The sequence below is a fragment of the Prinia subflava genome, chromosome 34, assembly GCF_021018805.1.
Source record: "Prinia subflava isolate CZ2003 ecotype Zambia chromosome 34, Cam_Psub_1.2, whole genome shotgun sequence".
Taxonomy (NCBI): domain Eukaryota; kingdom Metazoa; phylum Chordata; class Aves; order Passeriformes; family Cisticolidae; genus Prinia; species Prinia subflava.
In genome coordinates this window covers 774,861-792,874 of record NC_086280.1, presented here as the reverse complement: position 1 = coordinate 792,874, position 18,014 = coordinate 774,861, and the positions used below count along the sequence as shown (strand labels likewise).

General features: G+C 58.8%; 3 protein-coding genes and 1 long non-coding RNA gene across 7 annotated transcripts; 3 read left to right on the top strand and 1 right to left on the bottom strand.

Annotated features, from left to right (window-relative positions):
• Positions 1 to 1,312: 1,312 nt before the first annotated feature.
• Positions 1,313 to 8,691, top strand: SMARCD1 (SWI/SNF related, matrix associated, actin dependent regulator of chromatin, subfamily d, member 1). Its single transcript, XM_063421025.1, has 13 exons — positions 1,313 to 1,498; positions 1,573 to 1,760; positions 2,726 to 2,768; positions 2,855 to 2,977; positions 3,755 to 3,877; positions 4,364 to 4,480; positions 4,801 to 4,902; positions 5,214 to 5,375; positions 5,487 to 5,584; positions 6,027 to 6,162; positions 6,483 to 6,605; positions 6,844 to 6,945; positions 7,131 to 8,691. The coding sequence occupies exons 1-13, from the start codon at positions 1,334 to 1,336 to the stop codon at positions 7,182 to 7,184; spliced, it is 1,536 nt and encodes a 511-aa protein (XP_063277095.1). The 5' UTR covers positions 1,313 to 1,333; the 3' UTR covers positions 7,185 to 8,691.
• A 201-nt stretch (positions 8,692 to 8,892) lies between these two features.
• On the top strand, positions 8,893 to 16,716 carry GPD1 (glycerol-3-phosphate dehydrogenase 1). The gene is made up of 8 exons (XM_063421026.1): positions 8,893 to 9,955; positions 10,118 to 10,295; positions 10,626 to 10,766; positions 11,553 to 11,691; positions 12,573 to 12,685; positions 12,869 to 13,102; positions 13,495 to 13,601; positions 13,828 to 16,716. Exons 1-8 carry the CDS (start codon positions 9,720 to 9,722, stop codon positions 13,922 to 13,924), a joined length of 1,245 nt encoding a protein of 414 aa, XP_063277096.1. The 5' UTR covers positions 8,893 to 9,719; the 3' UTR covers positions 13,925 to 16,716.
• Positions 16,717 to 16,875: 159 nt separating this feature from the next.
• On the top strand, positions 16,876 to 17,604 carry LOC134563193 (cytochrome c oxidase assembly protein COX14 homolog). Of its 3 annotated transcripts, none has more exons than XM_063421032.1 (2): positions 16,876 to 17,000; positions 17,375 to 17,604. In XM_063421032.1, the coding sequence occupies exon 2, from the start codon at positions 17,383 to 17,385 to the stop codon at positions 17,539 to 17,541; it is 159 nt and encodes a 52-aa protein (XP_063277102.1). In that variant the 5' UTR covers positions 16,876 to 17,000; positions 17,375 to 17,382; the 3' UTR covers positions 17,542 to 17,604. The 3 variants fall into 3 exon arrangements, with proteins under 3 accessions (XP_063277102.1, XP_063277103.1, XP_063277104.1); XM_063421033.1 differs by having other exon boundaries at positions 16,956 to 16,979; XM_063421034.1 differs by lacking the exon at positions 16,876 to 17,000 and adding an exon at positions 17,106 to 17,163.
• Positions 17,419 to 17,965, bottom strand: LOC134563195 (uncharacterized). 2 transcript variants are annotated; one of them, XR_010083335.1, is made up of 3 exons: positions 17,808 to 17,965; positions 17,622 to 17,677; positions 17,419 to 17,548 (listed from the first exon to the last, which is right to left on the bottom strand). It is a non-coding gene; the product is annotated as an uncharacterized LOC134563195 (long non-coding RNA). The 2 variants fall into 2 exon arrangements; XR_010083334.1 differs by having other exon boundaries at positions 17,457 to 17,573; positions 17,666 to 17,677.
• Positions 17,966 to 18,014: the final 49 nt, after the last annotated feature.

The window sequence follows — 18,014 nt, the reverse complement described above, 5'->3', positions numbered from 1 at the left end:
CCTGGGTGCTGCTGTCCTGCAGGCACAGCCGGGCTGGACAGGATGATATAAATGATAGAACAGAATTTATAGCAGGAAAGTTTCCATGGAGCCGCCAGCAGGTGCAGGGGAGGCATTTCCAAAGCTGTTCCACCAAACCCTCGGGGCAGGAGAAAGGAGGGGGGACACAATTAGGTCAGCCCGGAGCCTCTCTTTTCCAGAATCCCAATTCTCCCAGCCTTTCCTTAGAGCAGAGCTGCTCCATCCCTCTGATCATCCCGGTGCCTCCTCTGGACTTGCTCCAGCAGCTCCACGTCCTCCCTGCGCTGGGACCCCCAGGCTGGAGGCAGCACTCATCAGATGATCATCATTAGTTGTTTAATTAATACTCGTGGTGTGACTGCACGCTTGGCTTTTTCCACAGATTAATGCTGACTGGATTTGTGTCCCTTTTCTCTCTGAGCACAGGAAACTGCTCCAGGGAAAAGGAACTTAATGTTAATACTTGCAGAAAGTGGCCTTTAACTCCAACCTCCTGCTCCCTGTGGAACCCCAGGGGAGAGAGGAATACTTTTCCTGGTGCTCTGCCTGAACCTGCACAAACTGGACCCATTCATGGCCATTTGTTTTCCCCATAACTTCACCCCTAAAATCCCAGAATCTCTGAGGTTGGAAGAAATCACCAAGTCCAAACTGTGACTGATCCCCATCAGCACTGAGTGCCACGGCCAGTCGTTCCCTGGGCACCTCCAGGGATGGTGACTCCACCAGCTCCCAGGGCAGCTCCAATGCCTGAGCACCTTTTTTATAGAGGAATTCCTCCCGAATGTCACAGAGGGCAGCTCTGGTGAGAGGTGTCACTGTAATCACAGCCCAGGAGCGGGGGCTGAGACCCCCCAACCCTTCCCAGTGTCTGGGACCATCCCACAGCCCCAATCCCACCCCTCACCGTCCCCATTCTCGGATTTGCTTTTCTGCACTCCCTGTCCCGAACCCTCAAGGTCTCCATTCCCACCCCTGATCCCCCAGGACCCTGCACCCCCAGTCCCCGTTCTCACCCCTGATCCCCCAGGACCCTGCACCCCATTTCCCATCCCTCAGGGTCCCCGTTGTCATTCCTGATACCCCAGGACCCTGCACCCCTTTTCGCACCCCTCAGGGTCCCCGTTCCCACCCCTGCTCCCTTTCCCGCGCCCCCTCACGACCCCGAATCCCCCGATCCCCGCCCGCTCCTCCCGCCCGTTCCTCCGCTCCGCCAGGGGGCGCTGCGGGCGGCGGGCGCGGGCGGCACCTCCCCCACGCTCCGCGCGCCTGCGGGGCCGTTTCCGGTTCCGTTCCCTTTGTGCGAGACAAGATGGCGGCGCGGGCCGGGTTCCAGTCGGGGCCTGCGAGCGGCGGCGGCGCCGGGGCCGCGCCCGGGGCCGCGCTGGGCCCGGGAGCGCCGGGCGGGGCGGTGCGCATGGGCCCGGCGCCGGGGCAGGGCCTGTACCGCTCTCCGATGCCCGGAGCCGCCTACCCGGTGAGGCGGGGCGGCGCGGGGCGGGGCGCGGGGCCGGGCGCGGCGGGCGCTGACCGGGTCTCTTCTCTCCGCAGCGCCCCGGGATGCTGCCGGGCGGCCGGATGGCGCCGCAGGGCCCGGCCATGGGTCCTCCCGGCTACGGCGGGAGCCCCGCGGTGCGGCCCGCGCTGGCGCAGGCCGGGCTGGACCAGGCTCGCAAGCGGCCGGCGCCGCAGCAGCTCCAGCAGGTGCAGCCGCAGGCGGTGCCCAACCGCAACCACAAGTAAGGCACGGGGGAGGGCTCATTCCCGGGCTAACAGGGACATCCCGGGGCTAATCGGGACATCCCGGGGCTAATGGGGACATCCCGGGGCATCCCCAGACAACGGGAGCAGCTCGGGGCAGCAGCAGCAGCATCCTGGAGCTGAGGGGAGATCCCGTGGGGTTCAGGAGGGATTTGTTCACGGGATCGAGCTGAGGGGAGATCCCGTGGGGTTCAGGAGGGATTTGTTCACGGGATCGAGCTGAGGGGAGATCCCGTGGGGCTCAGGAGGGATTTGTTCACGGGATCGAGCTGAGGGGAGATCCCGTGGGGCTCAGGAGGGATTTGTTCACGGGAATTGTTGGGCAGTGCAAGGGGCTGCCCAGGAGAGGTGGTGCAGTTCCCGTCCTTGGAGGTTTCCAAGGAGTGGGTGGCACTCCGGGCTCTGGGCAGGTGACAGGGTGGGGATCGGGCACAGGTTGGAGTTCAGGGTCTGGAAGATCTTTGCAGCCTCCAGGATTCTGCAGTTCTTGGCCATCCCGCAGCGCTCAGGGGGCTGAAAGAGCCCACGGGGTCTTTGTGCTTTGGAGGACAGCACTGGGCAGGGCAGGGCTGAGTTTATGTCACGGTGCCCTGGTGGGAATGAAATTCATCCTGGATTTAAAACACTCCTGGAACAGCCAATCCAAAGCTGAGCGAGGCTGGAGGCTCCCTTGGTGTGTGCAGCGTGTCAGCTGCACCTGCCCAAGGGATGATCCCCCTTTCCAATCAATGCAGCCAATTAATTGGAATTCCAATTAATGCCCTTTCCAATAGGTGTAATTCCCTTTCCAAGTGCTCAGAGGGGTGGGAACACTGAGATAACCAGTTAGCCACACTGGAGCAGGGCCCAGGTAACTGGGCAGGCACTGGCCATGCAGGTGTGTGAGTTCCTGTGCCCACAACCATTCCCATTTCACTCCTGCTTCTCCTCTTGCCCCTGCCAGCGCCAAGAAGAAGAAGATGGCAGATAAAATCCTCCCTCAGCGGGTGAGTGCACACGGGCAGGGGCTCAGGGGGGAGCAGAGGCAGCCTGGGGCTCTCTGAGGAGCTCACGGGCGTTTCCATCCCCGCAGATCCGCGAGCTCGTGCCCGAGTCCCAGGCCTACATGGACCTGCTGGCCTTCGAGAGGAAGCTGGACCAGACCATCATGAGGAAGCGTTTGGACATCCAGGAGGCTCTGAAACGCCCCATCAAGGTGAGGGGAGCTCTGGGTTGATGTCACGTGCCTGCACCCCGATGGGATGCCCTAGAGAGAATGAGAATTCATCCTGGATTCAAAACTCTGCTCCTGGAAAAGCCAATCCAAAGCTGAGTGAGGCTGGAGGGATTGAGGCCCATGGTTGTGTCCAGGGTTTGGAGGCTCCTGAATTCCAGGAGTTCCTCCAAACTCCCTGAGTTCAGGCAGCAGGAGGGCACTGCAGGCTCGTGTCCTGTGAGTGTGGCGTGTCAGGGGTCCCAGCAACGCCCCTGTCCTCCCTGTCTGCTCCAGTGAGGCAGCTGGAATCACTGAGCTCAGCCTTAGCAAAGCCTGTGCAGGACAGCTGGCCCTGTGGTGGCCGGGGAATCAGCCAGAGTCAAGACAGCACCCAAGATGAGTTAAAAATCGTTTATTCAGTTATTTGACATACATTTATACTGTGCTAAGCATATCATGCACCTAACTCTGAACATCATTGGTTAAACCACAGTGTTCACACGTCCTTGCAGTATTCATAATTGGTTCAGAAGCTCTGTCCACGAGGCTAAATGCTGCAAATCTTCCCCAAATTATGGTCAGTGCATCCTGTTCCAGCTACTGTTCCAAGCTTTACTTCCTCCTTATCCCATCTAAGGAATGGTTCAAGGACGTTTTATCTTCTGCTCATCCCTTAAGCTAAGAGCAGGACTGTGCACATGTCCCTGCTTTTCCAGCCGTGCCTCCACAGCCCTGTAGAGCAGAATTAACACCCAGCTGATCTTTTTTTCCTCCTAGCAAAAGCGAAAGCTGCGGATTTTCATCTCCAACACCTTCAACCCCGCCAAGTCTGATGCGGAGGACGGCGAGGGAACCGTCGCCTCCTGGGAGCTGCGGGTGGAGGGGCGGCTGCTGGAGGATGTAAGTGGGAGATACCCAGCCTCAGAGGAGGCCGTGGATGTGCAATTGGCAATGAAACCAGTTTCCTCGTGGCTCAGAGCACAGCTGGGGCTTGATATCCTCCTTCATCTCTGTTTCCCAAGGAGTCTGATGGTGACGAGACCGAGAGCCCAGCTTGGAGAGCGATGGGTGTCCCCATGGCAGGACACGAGTTGTCCAAAAGTTCTCAGAGTTGTGAGAATCACTGGTGAGAGCAGCTCAGTGGCACTTGTGTCCCCAGCTCTGAGAACCAGGGCACTGGCATTGTACGTAACTGCTGAGGGGTTTAACTCCTGCGAGCTCGTCTCTAACTCCAGTCTTTCCCTTTCTCACTTGGAAACTTTGATTTTTGAGCACACGTTGGTGAATTCAGGTGTTCAGAACTTACAGGAGCTGTCATGCACGGTGGCTGTGCTTGAGTGCTGAGACTTGCTGCCCTAACCCTCTTCCTCCCTGTGTTGCTTGCAGTCTGCTCTGTCCAAATATGATGCCACCAAGCAGAAAAGGAAATTTTCGTCCTTCTTTAAATCTCTGGTCATTGAACTTGATAAAGACCTGTATGGCCCTGACAATCACCTAGTAGAGGTGAGCTGCTTTTTGCTGTGTTTCCTCTAAAAGTGGGTTGGTGTTTCAGCAGGTGGGGTTTGTGTGTCGTTTATAACTTGGGAGGTGAGAATCCCTGAGGCTCCTGGCAGCCAGGAGCTCTTGGATTCTCACTTTGGCTTTTCCTCTCACTTGCTGAAGGTCAGAATAAATGTACTGACTCGTTTCAAACTCTTAAGTAGGAAGAATTGGAGCTTTCTCTAGTTGGGTGGGATTTACTGGCAAAGCTTTTGGGTGCCCAGCAGCAAGAGCAGGGGGAATCAAGTGGGAGGGGGGTGTCTAAATTCCCTCTCACGTTCCAGTGGCACAGGACTGCTACAACTCAGGAGACAGACGGCTTCCAGGTGAAGAGACCGGGGGATGTGAACGTGCGCTGCACTGTCCTGCTGATGCTGGATTACCAGGTAGCACAGCAGGGGAAAATTCCTCCCTGCAGGGGTGGCCTTGGCACAGTTCCCATTCCTGGGAGTGCCCAAGGCCAGGCTGGAGAGGGCTTGGAACAACCCGGGAGAGGGCTTGGAACAACCCGGGAGAGGGCTTGGAACAACCCGGGATAGTGGAAGGTACCTGGGATAATGGAAGGAAATCTCATGGCAGAATGAGATTTCTTTAAGGTCCTTCCCAGCCCAAACCATTCCACGCTGGGAGCAGCAGTGCTGGCCATGTGCCATTACCTGTGTGTGGGGCTGCCTCACCTCTCTGTGCTCCTTTTCAGCCTCCCCAGTTCAAACTGGACCCACGCCTGGCTCGCCTGCTGGGCATCCACACGCAGACCCGGCCCGTGATCATCCAGGCCCTGTGGCAGTACATCAAGACCCACAAGCTGCAGGACCCCCACGAGCGGGAGTTCGTCATCTGTGACAAGTACCTGCAGCAGGTGAGGGACAGCAGGGCTGCAGCAGCAGCACCTGGGGCAGTTCCCCCGTGTGGGCAGCCAGGGGGGGCTGCAGCCAGCCCCTGCTCCCCCTCAGCCCTGTCTCTGTCGCAGATCTTCGAGTCGCAGCGGATGAAGTTCTCGGAGATCCCACAGAGGCTGCACGCCTTGCTGATGCCCCCCGAGCCCATCATCATCAACCACGTCATCAGGTGAGGCTGCTCCACCTGAGTTCCTGCTCCCAGGAGGGAGTGGGAGGGCGGGATGAGGCTGGCACAGGAGGACAGTGTGATGTGTCCTGATTTTCAGCAGCAGTTCCCGTGTTGCTGTCACTGTTCCTTTGTACAAGAACAGCCGCCCCTCTCATTACCACATCCCCTTCCAAAGGCACTCCCACATCCCTGCTGTCCTTTGCTGTCAAGAAGCTTTCTTGGAGCAATCACTCATTTCTTCTGCTGTAGAGCCATCAGTGTGGCTTTTGCTGCTTTTGGGGCTGAGGCTGACAGTGGCATGGCTTGTCCCTGTCCCTCCCTGCAGTCATTTCTGCTGCAGCATCCCAGAGGAGCTGCATTTGCTGCTTCCTTGAACTGGTCCCAGATTTTGCCTTCTTTCTGGAGCTACTCCCTGATTTTGGCTTCTTGTGGATATTCCCAGTGTTGACCCAAATGACCAGAAGAAAACAGCCTGTTACGACATTGACGTGGAGGTGGACGATACCCTGAAAACTCAGATGAATTCCTTTCTGCTCTCCACAGCCAGTCAACAGGAAATTGCTGCTCTGGATAACAAGGTAGGAAAAACTTCTTGAGGTTTGCTGTCCTTGTTGCTGGGCAGGGATGTGTCTCTGGACAGGACAGGAGTGCTCTGTTGTGAAGCTGCAGTGGGATGAGCAGTGTTTACAGATACGTGGCTGTACGTGTAAATGTAATTTTTAAAGCAAATGGTCTATAGAAAAATTTGTAATATTTAGTGCAGGAAACTGGGAGCTGAAAATCCTGCTAAGTGTAAGTCAACCAGAGAGTGTGAGAATTTGCTTTCATGTTTTGGTTCTCTTGATGTTCCTGACTTCTCTCCTTTTCAGCAGTTCCATTCTGTGTTTGTCTCCTTCAGATCCATGAAACTATTGAGACCATCAACCAGCTGAAGACGCAGCGCGAGTTCATGCTGAGCTTTGCCCGAGATCCTCAGGGCTTCATCAACGACTGGCTCCAGTCCCAGTGCCGGGATCTGAAGGTAAAAGCTTCGTCTTGTGTGGAAGGTGGTCCAGCTCACACTCTTCCCTCATTAGAAGGAGCTCCCGCAGAGAGAAGGAGGCAATTTCCTCCTCAGACAGCGAGGCTGGGGTTTGAGTCAAGCATCAGAAGCTGACCTGAGCTCACTGAGACGTCTGTGAGGGAAGGGAAGGGCTGGGTTTGCTCAGCACAGCCTCAGCTCTTGCACTGGCTGAGCTGCTGTGCTTTGTGCTCCCCAGACAATGACTGACGTGGTCGGGAATCCCGAGGAGGAGCGCAGGGCCGAGTTCTACTTCCAGCCGTGGGCGCAGGAAGCCGTGTGCCGATACTTCTACTCCAAGGTAGCGTCCCCGAGCAGGGCTCCCTCCCCGTGCCTCTCCCTGGGGCACACAGCGCTGGGGGAAGGTGGGGGAAACCTTGGTCCCAGTTTGAGCTCGCCCTTTCCCAGCTGGCTCCTGTGTTGATTGTCTGCTCTGGTGCTGCACCACCCGAGGGTGTTAACGCTGCATCTCTGCTCCTCTTGCAGGTGCAGCAGAGACGGCAGGAGCTGGAGCAGGCCCTGGGGATCCGGAACACATAGGCTGCTCTGCTCCTCCCCAGGCAGAAGCATCACAGCTGTTTGTGGAGACAGAGCTGCAGAGCTCACTGTTCCAGCTCACCGAATCCCACTCCGGCAGCAAGGCCCACGTTACTCATCCTGGCATTGTCCCTGCTGGGGCAAGTCCAGGACACTTGGGGCAAGCAGACAGGCTCCAATGAGCACACATTTCTACCTGGTTTTCCTCCTGACTGTTGCCTTGTCATTCCCAAGGCTTCCACGAGCATCCCCGCACTGCCCGTAGTGTCCCCGGTAGCCAGAGTGACTCAGAGTCTTCTTTCAGCCCATTCCTCCCCAGCCAGCATCTGGCTGGGCACTCAGAGCTGGCTCTGAAGCCTGGCTCTGCTTTAAGGTGTGGCTGGGCTCTCCCCTGCCACGTTTTACAGCCCGTGCCAGGCGCTGTTGTGGGCAGGATGCCGTGAGCTCACATACCTCCCTGCCCTCACCCCCTCCTCGGAGGGTGCTGCTGCACTGGGCTGCCTCATAGGTCACTCTCCTCCTCGAGGAAGTCACTGAACTGTGTAGAGATTTGCTTCTTCCCTTCTCCCTTCTCCCCTGCCCCGTTCCCTGCGTGTTCCCTGATGGACTGTCCCAGGCTGGGCTCACAGGGAGACAAAGCTCCCTTCCTGCAGGGGTGTGGAAGCCTTGCAGCGATGCAGCGCTCTGCACTCCCAACACCTGCAAGTGGCTCCCAGCAAACCACGTGGCTGCTTGTTCTCCCTGGAGCCAGGAGAAGGGATGCAGCAGCTGCCTGGAATTCTGCAGGGACAGTGCTGCAGGCTCATTCCTTGGGGACAGTTGTCCTGCGTCACTCGCTGGGGGGACCAGAGGCTCCTTCGTGTGGATCCAAGGGTGGAACAGGACAGCCCCTTGGAAATGGACATTTTTCCAGCATATGTGAGCCAGCAGGTGTTTCCGTGCTGGAGCTCCTGTGGTTTGTAGTCAAGTTTTAGGCTGTGGGGCTGCCATAGGGCCCAGCATGGTTCAGGAATGTACAAATAGATTTTCTCCACTGTGAGGAGTAGCAGCCCTGATGCCTCCTCCTGGGACGAGGTGGTCAGGCTGAGGAGAAGGAAATGGCTCCTCTTCACCTCGATCCCGGTGTTTCTGCTCGGGACTGTGATGCAAATGGACTCAAAAGTTGGAATAGCTGCAGGATCATGTTACTGATGAGCCCTCGCCCGGTTCCGTGTGGCTGGGGAGGCTGCCGTGACTTGGAGCACCTGGGTGGCCCTACTACTCCTTGTGTCTGTGTTCCTACATGTCTGTGAGTAATAGACTCGACTTCCCCTCTCTCCTGCCCTCCTGAAACGCTCCTCTGTGGTACTGGGGTGAAGGTCTTGGTGCTGGAGAAGCAGCCCCTGACTCCTCAGGGTACTCCCACAGGAGGGATGCTGAGTCCTACCTAGGCAAACGTAGCTGTTGCAGAGTAACTGCTTTTCTTAATATTACGGTTTTTTTCCATGGACCAAATTTTTTTCTTTTTCTTTTTTTTTTGTACTGTATCCTTGTAGACGTCACCCAGTTTTAATAAAAGACTCCTGAGAAGGAAGCTGTCCTCCTCCTTCCATGCTGACAGCTCTCACTCTCCCAGCTGCCATGGGGGACGAGCCTGGTGACTCCCAGGCAAGGGACAGGATTATCTCTGCTTTCTTCTCTTCAAAGCCAGCAGGGTTAAGTGACTGGAGAGAAAATGTTCTTCATATTTTGGCCATTTATAGCGAGCCCTTCTTGGAGGGATCTCCCAGCTTGCAGACTCTGCTAAGCCTTTGCAGAGGTGCTTTTGTGGTAAACAAAGTAACTCGAGCAAAACTGGAAATCCAGTGGCCAGTGCTAATAAATCCTGAACTGTGTCCACTTAGGTGGATTGTGGCAGCCTCAGGACATCTCAGGGGCATCGGGCAGAATTTGAAGGGAACTGTAGTACAGTTTACATGCAAAGGTTTAAAATTATGCAAAAAGGGATTTATTATCTACACTCTGCTTGTTTATAGAGCTGGGAGCCCCTGGGGCAAGGGAAGGATCCTCTGGGTGAAGAGGAAAGTGCTGCTGCCTCGGGCTGTGGTGGGAGCAGGAGCTGAGTCCTGGGGCTGCACCAGGCGGTTCCTGCTCCTTCGTGGGGGGAAAATGGCACTTTTTAGCAAAAGGGTGAAGAGGAAATGCTCTTAATGCAGAAAGGCTCAGCAGTCACGAGTCACAGGTCTGCAGGTTCCTCCCGAGGGGCAGCAGAGGGGCAGCTCTGATCTCTGCTCTCTGGGGCAGTGACAGGACCCGGGGGAACGGCTGGAGCTGTGGCAGGGTGGGATGGATATCAGGAAAATGGGATTTTCCCCCCGAGGGTGCTCAGGCACTGACCAGGGAATGGTCACAACCCTGACCCTGCCACAGCTCAAGGGCTGTTTGCACAACGCTGTCAGGCACAGGGTGGGATTGTTGGAGTCTCGCTAATCCCTGTGGGTCCCGTCCAGCTCAGGATATTCCACGATTCTGTGGCTCTGTGGCTCCCGGTTCTGCGGGATGGGAGCCGCTCCAGGGCAGCGCTTGGCACCTGCCGCGCACCGACCCCCGGCAGTGCCGGCAGCGGGTGCCCGGTGCCCGCGGTGCCCCCGGGCGAGGCGGGGCCGGGGGCGGGCCGGGGCCGCCCCTGCTCCGGGCAGCCTTGAAATAGAGCAGGGACGGGTTCCAAGCCCGCAGCGCCCCGCTCCCGGCACCATGGGTGGCAAGAAGGTTTGCATCGTGGGCTCTGGCAACTGGTGAGCACCGCGTCCCCTGGGCGAGCACAGCGCGCTCCCTGTCCCCCCCTGTCCCCCCCGGTAGCCGGTGCCAGCCATCCCCATCCCTGCAGGTCACAGCGTGACCTGTGGCACCCCGGGCTCCCCCGTGCCCACAGCCACGGCCTCCCTCTGCCCTCGCAGGGGCTCGGCCATCGCCAAGATCGTCGGCAGCAACGCGGCTCGGCTGGGCGGCTTCGAGAGCCGGGTGAACATGTGGGTGCTGGAGGAGGAGGTGGGCGGCCGGCGCCTCACGGACATCATCAACACGGAGCACGAGAACGTCAAATACCTGCCGGGGCACAAGCTGCCCCCCAACGTGGTGAGTGTGGGCTGGCAGCAGGCTCTCCGAGGGGCAGAGCTGGCGGCCGGGCTCTGGGGGCTGCTGGAACTCCGGGGTGTGAAGGCAGGGGATGCCCCGGGGCTCAGTTAACCCCTCCCGCTGACCTTCATCTGTGCTTGGGTGAGCTGCAGCCCTGGCTGCTCTCACTGCCCACCTTTGCCCCTGCTCTGGCATCCCACAGGCTGGGCTGGAGGCCATGTGGCTGCCTCTGAGCTGGCATCATCCCACTCTGCTCTGGCAGGGAGCTCGGCGTGCTGACTTTGGGCCCTTCCTTCCCTTCCTCCCTAATGACAGTCGTGCTTTATTCAGGTGGCAGAGCCAGACCTGCTCAGAGCCTGTGCAGGGGCTGATGTGCTCCTGTTCGTGGTGCCCCACCAGTTCATTGGCAAAGTGTGTGACCAGCTCCAGGGCCACGTGAAGAAAGACGCCGTGGGGATGTCACTCATCAAGGTGAGACAGGAGCAGCACTCGCCAGGGTGCCAAGGCAGGGGAGCTGGGAGCAGCCTGGCTTGGAGTGACTGCCAGGGGAATCCGGGGGATTTGGAACAGAAATGGGCAACAGGGAAAAGAAGGGAAGTGGGGGTGGAATCTTTGTGGGGAGCAGGGAACGGTGAGGGCACATGGGGGATCTCAGGTGCTGAGACCAGCAGGGCACAGCTCGACACATCAGGAGCAGCTGGAGCACTGCAGCACAGGGAACGGCAGGACTGGGGTGCAGGGAATGGCAGGATTTGGGTGCAGGGAACGGCAGCACTGGGGTGCAGGGAACGGCAGGATTGGGGTGCAGGGAACGGCAGGATTGGGGTGCAGGGAACGGCAGGATTGGGGTGCAGGGAATGGCAGGACTGGGGTGCAGGGAATGGCAGGATTGGGGTGCAGGGAACGGCAGGACTGGGGTGCAGGGAACGGCAGGACTGGGGTGCAGGGAATGGCAGGATTGGGGTGCAGGGAACGGCAGGATTGGGGTGCAGGGAATGGGAGGATTGGGGTGCAGGGAATGGCAGGACTGGGGTGCAGGGAACGGCAGGATTGGGGTGCAGGGAATGGCAGGATTGGGGTGCAGAGAATGGCAGGACTGGGGTGCAGGGAATGGGAGGATTGGGGTGCAGGGCAGCTGCCCAGGAGATGCAGGTGCCCATGGTCTGGTGGTGTTCTGCCAAAGGTTGGACTCAAGGTCCTTAGAGGTCTTTTCCAGTCTGATTGATTCTGTGATCTCTGGCCCTGGCTGTCTCCCAGGGCGTGGATGAAGGACCAGATGGGCTGAGGCTGATCTCAGACATCATCCATGAGAAACTGGGAATAGAAATGAACGTGCTGATGGGGGCCAATATTGCCAAGGAAGTGGCAGAAGAGAAGTTCTGTGAAACCACCATCGGTAAGGAGCCAACACCCCTCCTCATTAGCAGCTTTCATTTGTGAGGAGCAGGAAGAGGCAAAGGGTGGAATATGGGGCAGCTCAGACTCCTGCTGCCTCAGGTGAACTGGGTCTCTTACCTGGGAAGACAGGAGACTCCACAGGAGCCCATTCCCAGGGTTTGTGATGGGATCACTTCATTAACAATGGAATTGTGTAGCTAAAGGTTCCTGCCAGCGTGGATCCAGCATCAGGCAGCTGCCTGGCACAAATTAAAGGGGTGGGCACCAGGAGGCCCTTTAGGAATAAGTTCCATCCTTGATTTCCTTGGGCTTCACACGGTGCCCACCTGGATCTCATGTTATTGCCAGCCAGGGCTGCTTTGGAAGTTCATGTGGTGACTGTTTCAACATCCTCCACACTGTTGGGGATTGTGCACAGAGCCAAAGCAAACAGAACCGTTTGCTGGGTCAGAAGCTGTGGCATTCAAAGTGTCTGTTTTATTAAACAACAGCAAACACTCTGGGCAGGAGGCTGGGGAGGTGGAGCAGAGCCCACAGCCCCTGCGAGCACACAGGACCCTGCAGGGACAGGCAGGACAGAAAGCTCCAGCCCCAAAGTAACAACCTTTGAAGATGCCTTTACCCTATTGAGCACTCAGAAAGTCATTTCTGTCTCGCTTGACACAGCAGCAGGGAGTGTCCCTGCCTCGTGGGAATGCCAAAGTTGAACACTGCTTATCTGTCAGGCAATGCGTGCGTGATTCTGTGTGGACCTGCAAATGTTTTGCAATCTCCCTTGGTTGGGCAATAGGTTTCTCTCACTGGATGACCTTCAGGAGAGCATGGATCTACCTCAGGGTCTTCCCCATCATCTTCTTGCTCGTCCCTTTGTCTCCTCAGGCTGCAAGAACATGAAGCACGGGCAGATGCTGAAGGACCTGATGCAGACCCCCAACTTCCGAGTGTCGGTGGTGCAGGAGGCTGACACGGTGGAGATCTGTGGGGCTCTCAAGGTGGGTGAGCAGAGCCTGGGGCTCTGCAGGGAGCTCAGGGCAGCAGGAATGCAGGCAGCAGCCAGTGCTGGGATCACACAGGCTGGGATCACACAGGCTGGGATCACACAGGCTGCTCTTGGATGCAGCCAGGCCCTGAGCTCCGTTGGGAAGAGATCCCTCCACGTTGCCGTTGTTTTCCAGAACGTGGTGGCTGTAGGAGCTGGCTTCTGTGATGGGCTGGGCTACGGGGACAACACGAAGGCTGCCGTGATCCGCCTGGGCCTGATGGAGATGATTGGCTTTGCCAAACTCTTCTGCAAGGGCCCTGTCACCTCCTCCACCTTCCTGGAGAGCTGCGGCGTTGCCGACCTCATCACCACCTGCTACGGGGGCCGCAACCGCAAGGTCGCCGAGGCTTTTGCCAAGACTGGGAAGGTGAGCAGGGCTGGAAGAGGCTGACACTGATGGGTTTGTGGATGGAACTGTGTCAGGGGAGGTTTAGGTGGGGTATCAGGAAAAGGTTCTGCACCCAGAGGCTCCCCATGGCTGCCAGAGCTCAAGGGGTGTTTGGACAACATCTGAGGCACAGGGTGGGATTGTTGGGGTGTCTGTGTTTGACTGGATCATCCCTGTGGGTCCCTCCCAGCCCAGGATATTCCATGATTCCATGATCCCTGCATCTCTCTGGTGGGCAGGCAGGGAGGTGATCCCAGTTAGCGCTGTGGGATCTGTCTGTGCCTGGCTGGTGCTGCAGCCCAGCTCCAGGGCAGGAACAGGGTGCAGCAGTGGAGTTGCAGGTCCAGATCCTCACTGCTGGCTTGTTTCAGTCCATTGAGCAGCTGGAGAAGGAGATGCTGAATGGGCAGAAGCTGCAGGGTCCCCAGACATCTGCTGAGCTGCATCGAATCCTCAAGAGCAAGAACGCAGTGGAGAAGTGAGTGCTGCAATCTCTGTGCTTCGTTGGGGTGGGGCTGGGACCTTTCCAGGAGCAGCAGGAGGGGAAAGCCCCCTTGGTGTCTCTGCAGTGCCCACGGCACACCAGCTGGGCAGGAGTGCCCTGCTGCGTGGGCACAGTGCCACTGGCTGCTCCTGCATGCCATGGCAGAAGTCCAGGTGCTCTCACTCTGCCATCTGTGGTGACCTCCTTTACCTGCCCACAGGTTCCCCCTCTTCACCGCCGTGTATCGGATCTGCTACGAGGGCAAACCTGTCACTGACTTCATCACGTGTCTCCAGAACCACCCTGAGCACATGTGAGGGGCTCTGCCTGCAGAGCACAGGCCCTGCTGAGATGTGCTGAGAGCTCCTGCCCTCACCAGCCTGATCTGCTGCCACAGCCCTGGGAGGAGTCCGGGTCTCCTGGGAGTCTCTGCACATTGCTGCAAGAGCAGAGGCTCCCTGACCCTGCCCTGGACACTGAGCCTGGCACAGGAGGTACCTGCTGACCTCTTTCTCTCTGTGAAGGACTCATTTAATTGCTGCTGCTGTCTAAGGTCTGCCCTGAGCAGCGCTGAGCATCTTCTTCCTTCCACTTCCTCACAGTGGATTCAGCTGTGGGAAGGATTCTTCCAGGTGGATAAGGGCTGGGCACTGCCCAGGAGGGAAAACAGTGTCCCAAGTCCTCCCTCTTAGCCCCATGAGCCCGCTCTGGGTGACACCAGCTCTTCCCAACCTGCTGCTGCTTTTGCATTCCCTGTCTGGTGGCGAGGGCACAGTGCCCTGCCAGGCTCCACCAGGTGAGTGGAGCTCTCAGGACTTCCAAGGGCACTGATGATCTTTCTAAGCAGCACCAGCACAGACAGTGGCATTCCTTCCTACCTGGCCATGTGCTGCTTTCCCCCAGCTGTTCCTGCTGACCCAGGGACACTCTGGAGCTTGTTTATAGAGAGCTTTTGCTCTATCAGATCTGGCCCCAGCCCTGGGGAGCTCCTCTGTCGTCACAATTTGCCTGTGCTAATTCCGTGCCCTCTGACCTCTCTCTCTGTCCCATTTTGTCCTCTGGGGCTTGGCACTGCAGGGACCAACTGCCCCCCAGTGTGTGTGAGCAGCTGCTGTGAGCCCTGCCTTGTACCTGCACCGCAGGTGGGTCACCCCAAAGGCACCTGAGTCACGTTGCTGTTAGGTAAATGCTCCACAGACACACTCTGCCTTCCTCTGGCTCGCTTCAGCCTGTGCTTTAGAGCGCTCTGTGCTTCCATGTGGGGCTGTCCAGGAGCTGAGGAAGGAGATCTCACACTTTCCCTCGTGTGGGGATGCTACAAGCTGCCCACTGGCACAGGAATAGGCATATGATCCACAGTGGGTACATGGAGATGTCCAACATCCCAGGACAGGACAGAGGTCTTGGGCCTCCCACTCAGCCTTTGAAATCTGCCCCTTGTTCATCTGTCCCTCTGCTCCCTGAAGCTGGTGGTGTTTGCTCAGGCCAGTCAGGATCAATCACTGATCCTGTCTGGGCTGGAAGGCTGGAATGCTGCAGGGCTCCCTGTTCCCCCCATTCAAGTCCCAGAGCCAAAGGGTCTCTGACCAGCAGTGTACCTTTAAAATACCAATAAACATGGAGAGGAGAGAGATGTTCTCCTCGTTCTGCGGCTTCAGTGCGTCGCTGTCGCTGGGTTGGTGCCTGCTGGACTTGCTGAGTGCTCAGAACAGGGCACTGCCCGTTCCCTCCTGGCTCTGCACCCTCCTGTGCTGTCCCAGAAACAGCAAGAATGTCCCCGTAGGTCCCTGTTCAGCCACAACGTCACACAGTGTCCCACTTGCTTTGTCTCAGCAACGGTTCCAGGATTAAAATTTGGCCGTCGGACAATGGTGGGTTGGGATTGCAACACTGAGCCGGGTCCAGAGTCCTCACCTGGGCCTGTAGGAGCCGGGCCAGGACCCCACTGTGCCCCAAACACCCCAGGCCTCTCCTCCTCTGATGTTTGAGGCTTCCCAGGACACGCTGTGGGATTTTATTCATCTCTTCCCAGCTGCTTTTCCCAGCCTCATCTTGTCCCTGGGTGTTTTTAAAGGAGCCCCGTACTGAGTGACCTTTCCAGGGCTCTGAACCCTCTGCTCGGTGTCTTACAAGGGGAATTTAATCTGCTGGCACCGCACTTGTTTCTGTGCCTTTTATTAGCCACGTTTTCTCAGCAGGCACTCTGCGACCTTTAAATTCAGCAGGACTGTCGTGTGGGGAGAGCCGGCACGGCTTCCTCTGCTGAGGAGCTTTATTGAGCTTGGAGGGAGGATAAAGGAAGTCCAGCGTGTTCCTGCAGGGCTGGCACGACTTGTAGTTCTCTTTGTCTTCAAGGGCTTCAGGAATCCAAGTGTTTGGATATGAGGCTCATGCAGGAGAGAGGGTCCCTGAGCTCCTCTGCCTTGCACAAACTCCTGCCAGCACCTGCCTGGAGCTGCAGCAGAATCCAGCAGGGATTTGTGTTTAGCTGGGAGCTCCTCTGTGCTGGAAATGCTTTGTGCATCCCCCTTGTCCAGGTTTCTTTGGCCCTGAGTCCCTGCAGACCCTTGCTGGGAGTCCCAGGTCTCACATGGGAAGACCGGCAGTGATCTCTTGCTTTTAAACACACCACACTGGGGCTGGATATCCCGAGCTATAAAAAGTCTTCCCTTTGCCATTTGGAATTATGTTCTGCAGGCTCAGCACATCCCAGCGCCGCAGCCCTGGGAGCTGCTGCTGGGGGAAAGGAGGATGAGGAGGGGAGAAAGAGGGATCCTGGCCCCTTCAGAGGGAGCCCTGGATGGAGCAGGGCTGGGACAGCAGGGCTGAAATGCTGGAAAGGAGCCCCGGGAGGGGAGCAGCTGCCACAGGGGATGGCCTGTGGGGAAGGAGGCTCTGGGCTGGGGCACACTGGGACCCTGGGCAGACACCAGGGCCCATGGAATGGCACTGGGACCCTCAGGATGGCACCAGGGCCCGTGGAATGGCACTGGGACCCTCAGGATGGCACCAGAGCCCTTCTAAAGCCACCGTGACCATCGGGATGGCACCGCGCCTCCGAGCCCCAGGGCTGCAGCAGGGCCCGGAGGGCTTCGGCTCCATGCATGCATGACCAAGGGCTGTCTCTTGCGGGCTCCCGGCGCCTCAGGCTGCGCTGAGGGGGCCCGGGGCGGCGGCGATGGCGGCGGCAGCGGCCCCTGAGGGGAGGCTGCGGCGGGGCCGCCGCCAGGGGGCGCTGAGGGCGCCGCGCGGGCTTCCCGCGCCCGCCGCCGGCAACACGTGACCGCGCGGGGCACGTGACCACGCGGGGCACGTGACACAGGACCTGCACCACGTGACAGGACCTGCACCACGTGACGCGGGCCGGGAGCGCAGCGGAGCGGGACGGGAGCGGTGAGTGCTGAGGGGAGGGATGGGAATGGTGAGTGCTGAGGGGAGGGATGGGAATGGTGAGTGCTGAGGGACAGGACGGGAGCGGTGAGTGCTGAGGGGAGCGATGGGAATGGTGAGTGCTGAGGGGAGGGATGGGAATGGTGAGTGCTGAGGGACGGGAGCGGTGAGTGCTGAGGGGAGGGAGCGGGACGGGATCGGTGAGTGCTGAGGGACGGGACGGGACATGGAGTCATAGGGAGTCTCCCTTTCTGGAGACACTCCAAGCCCACCTGGACATGTTCTACCTGCTCTGGGTGACCCTGCCTGGACACAGGGAGATCTCCAGAGGTCCCTTCCAACCCTGACTCTCCTGGCATTCTGTCTCTGTCTCGCAGGAGCAGCCATGGTGTCCAGAAAGCAGCTGGCAGACTTTGGCTACAAGGCCTTCTCGGGCTCCATGATGCTGCTGACGGTGTACGCCGGGTACCTGTGCAGCGTCCGTGTGCAGAGGATGCTCCAGCACCGCCGTGAGCGGGAGAACGCGCCCGGCCCCGAGAGCTGAGCCTGTGCTGGGACCGGCCCGGGAGCTGGGACCTGCCCCCGGAGCTGGGACTGCCCCCGGAGCTGGGACTGCCCCCGGACCTGGGACCGGCCCCGGGAGCTGGGACCGGCCCCGGAGCTGGGACCGGCCCCCGGAGCTGGGACTGCCCCGGCAGCTGGGACCGGCCCCGGCAGCTGGGACCGGCCCCCGGAGCTGGGACCGGCCCCGGCAGCTGGGACCGGCCCCGGACCTGGGACTGCCCCCGGACCTGGGACCGGCCCCGGGACCTGGGACTGCCCCCGGGAGCTGGGACCGGCCCCCCGGGAGCTGGGACCGGCCCCGGGAGCTGGGACCAGCCTCTGGAGCTAAGCCCATTGGACCTAACCCCACGTTCCTGGTCCCTCCTGGGCTGGGGGAGGCAGATAAATAAATTAAACCTGTGTGGAAGTGCTTGGTGTGGTGGTGTGTGGTGTCCCCCAAATCACAGACTGGGC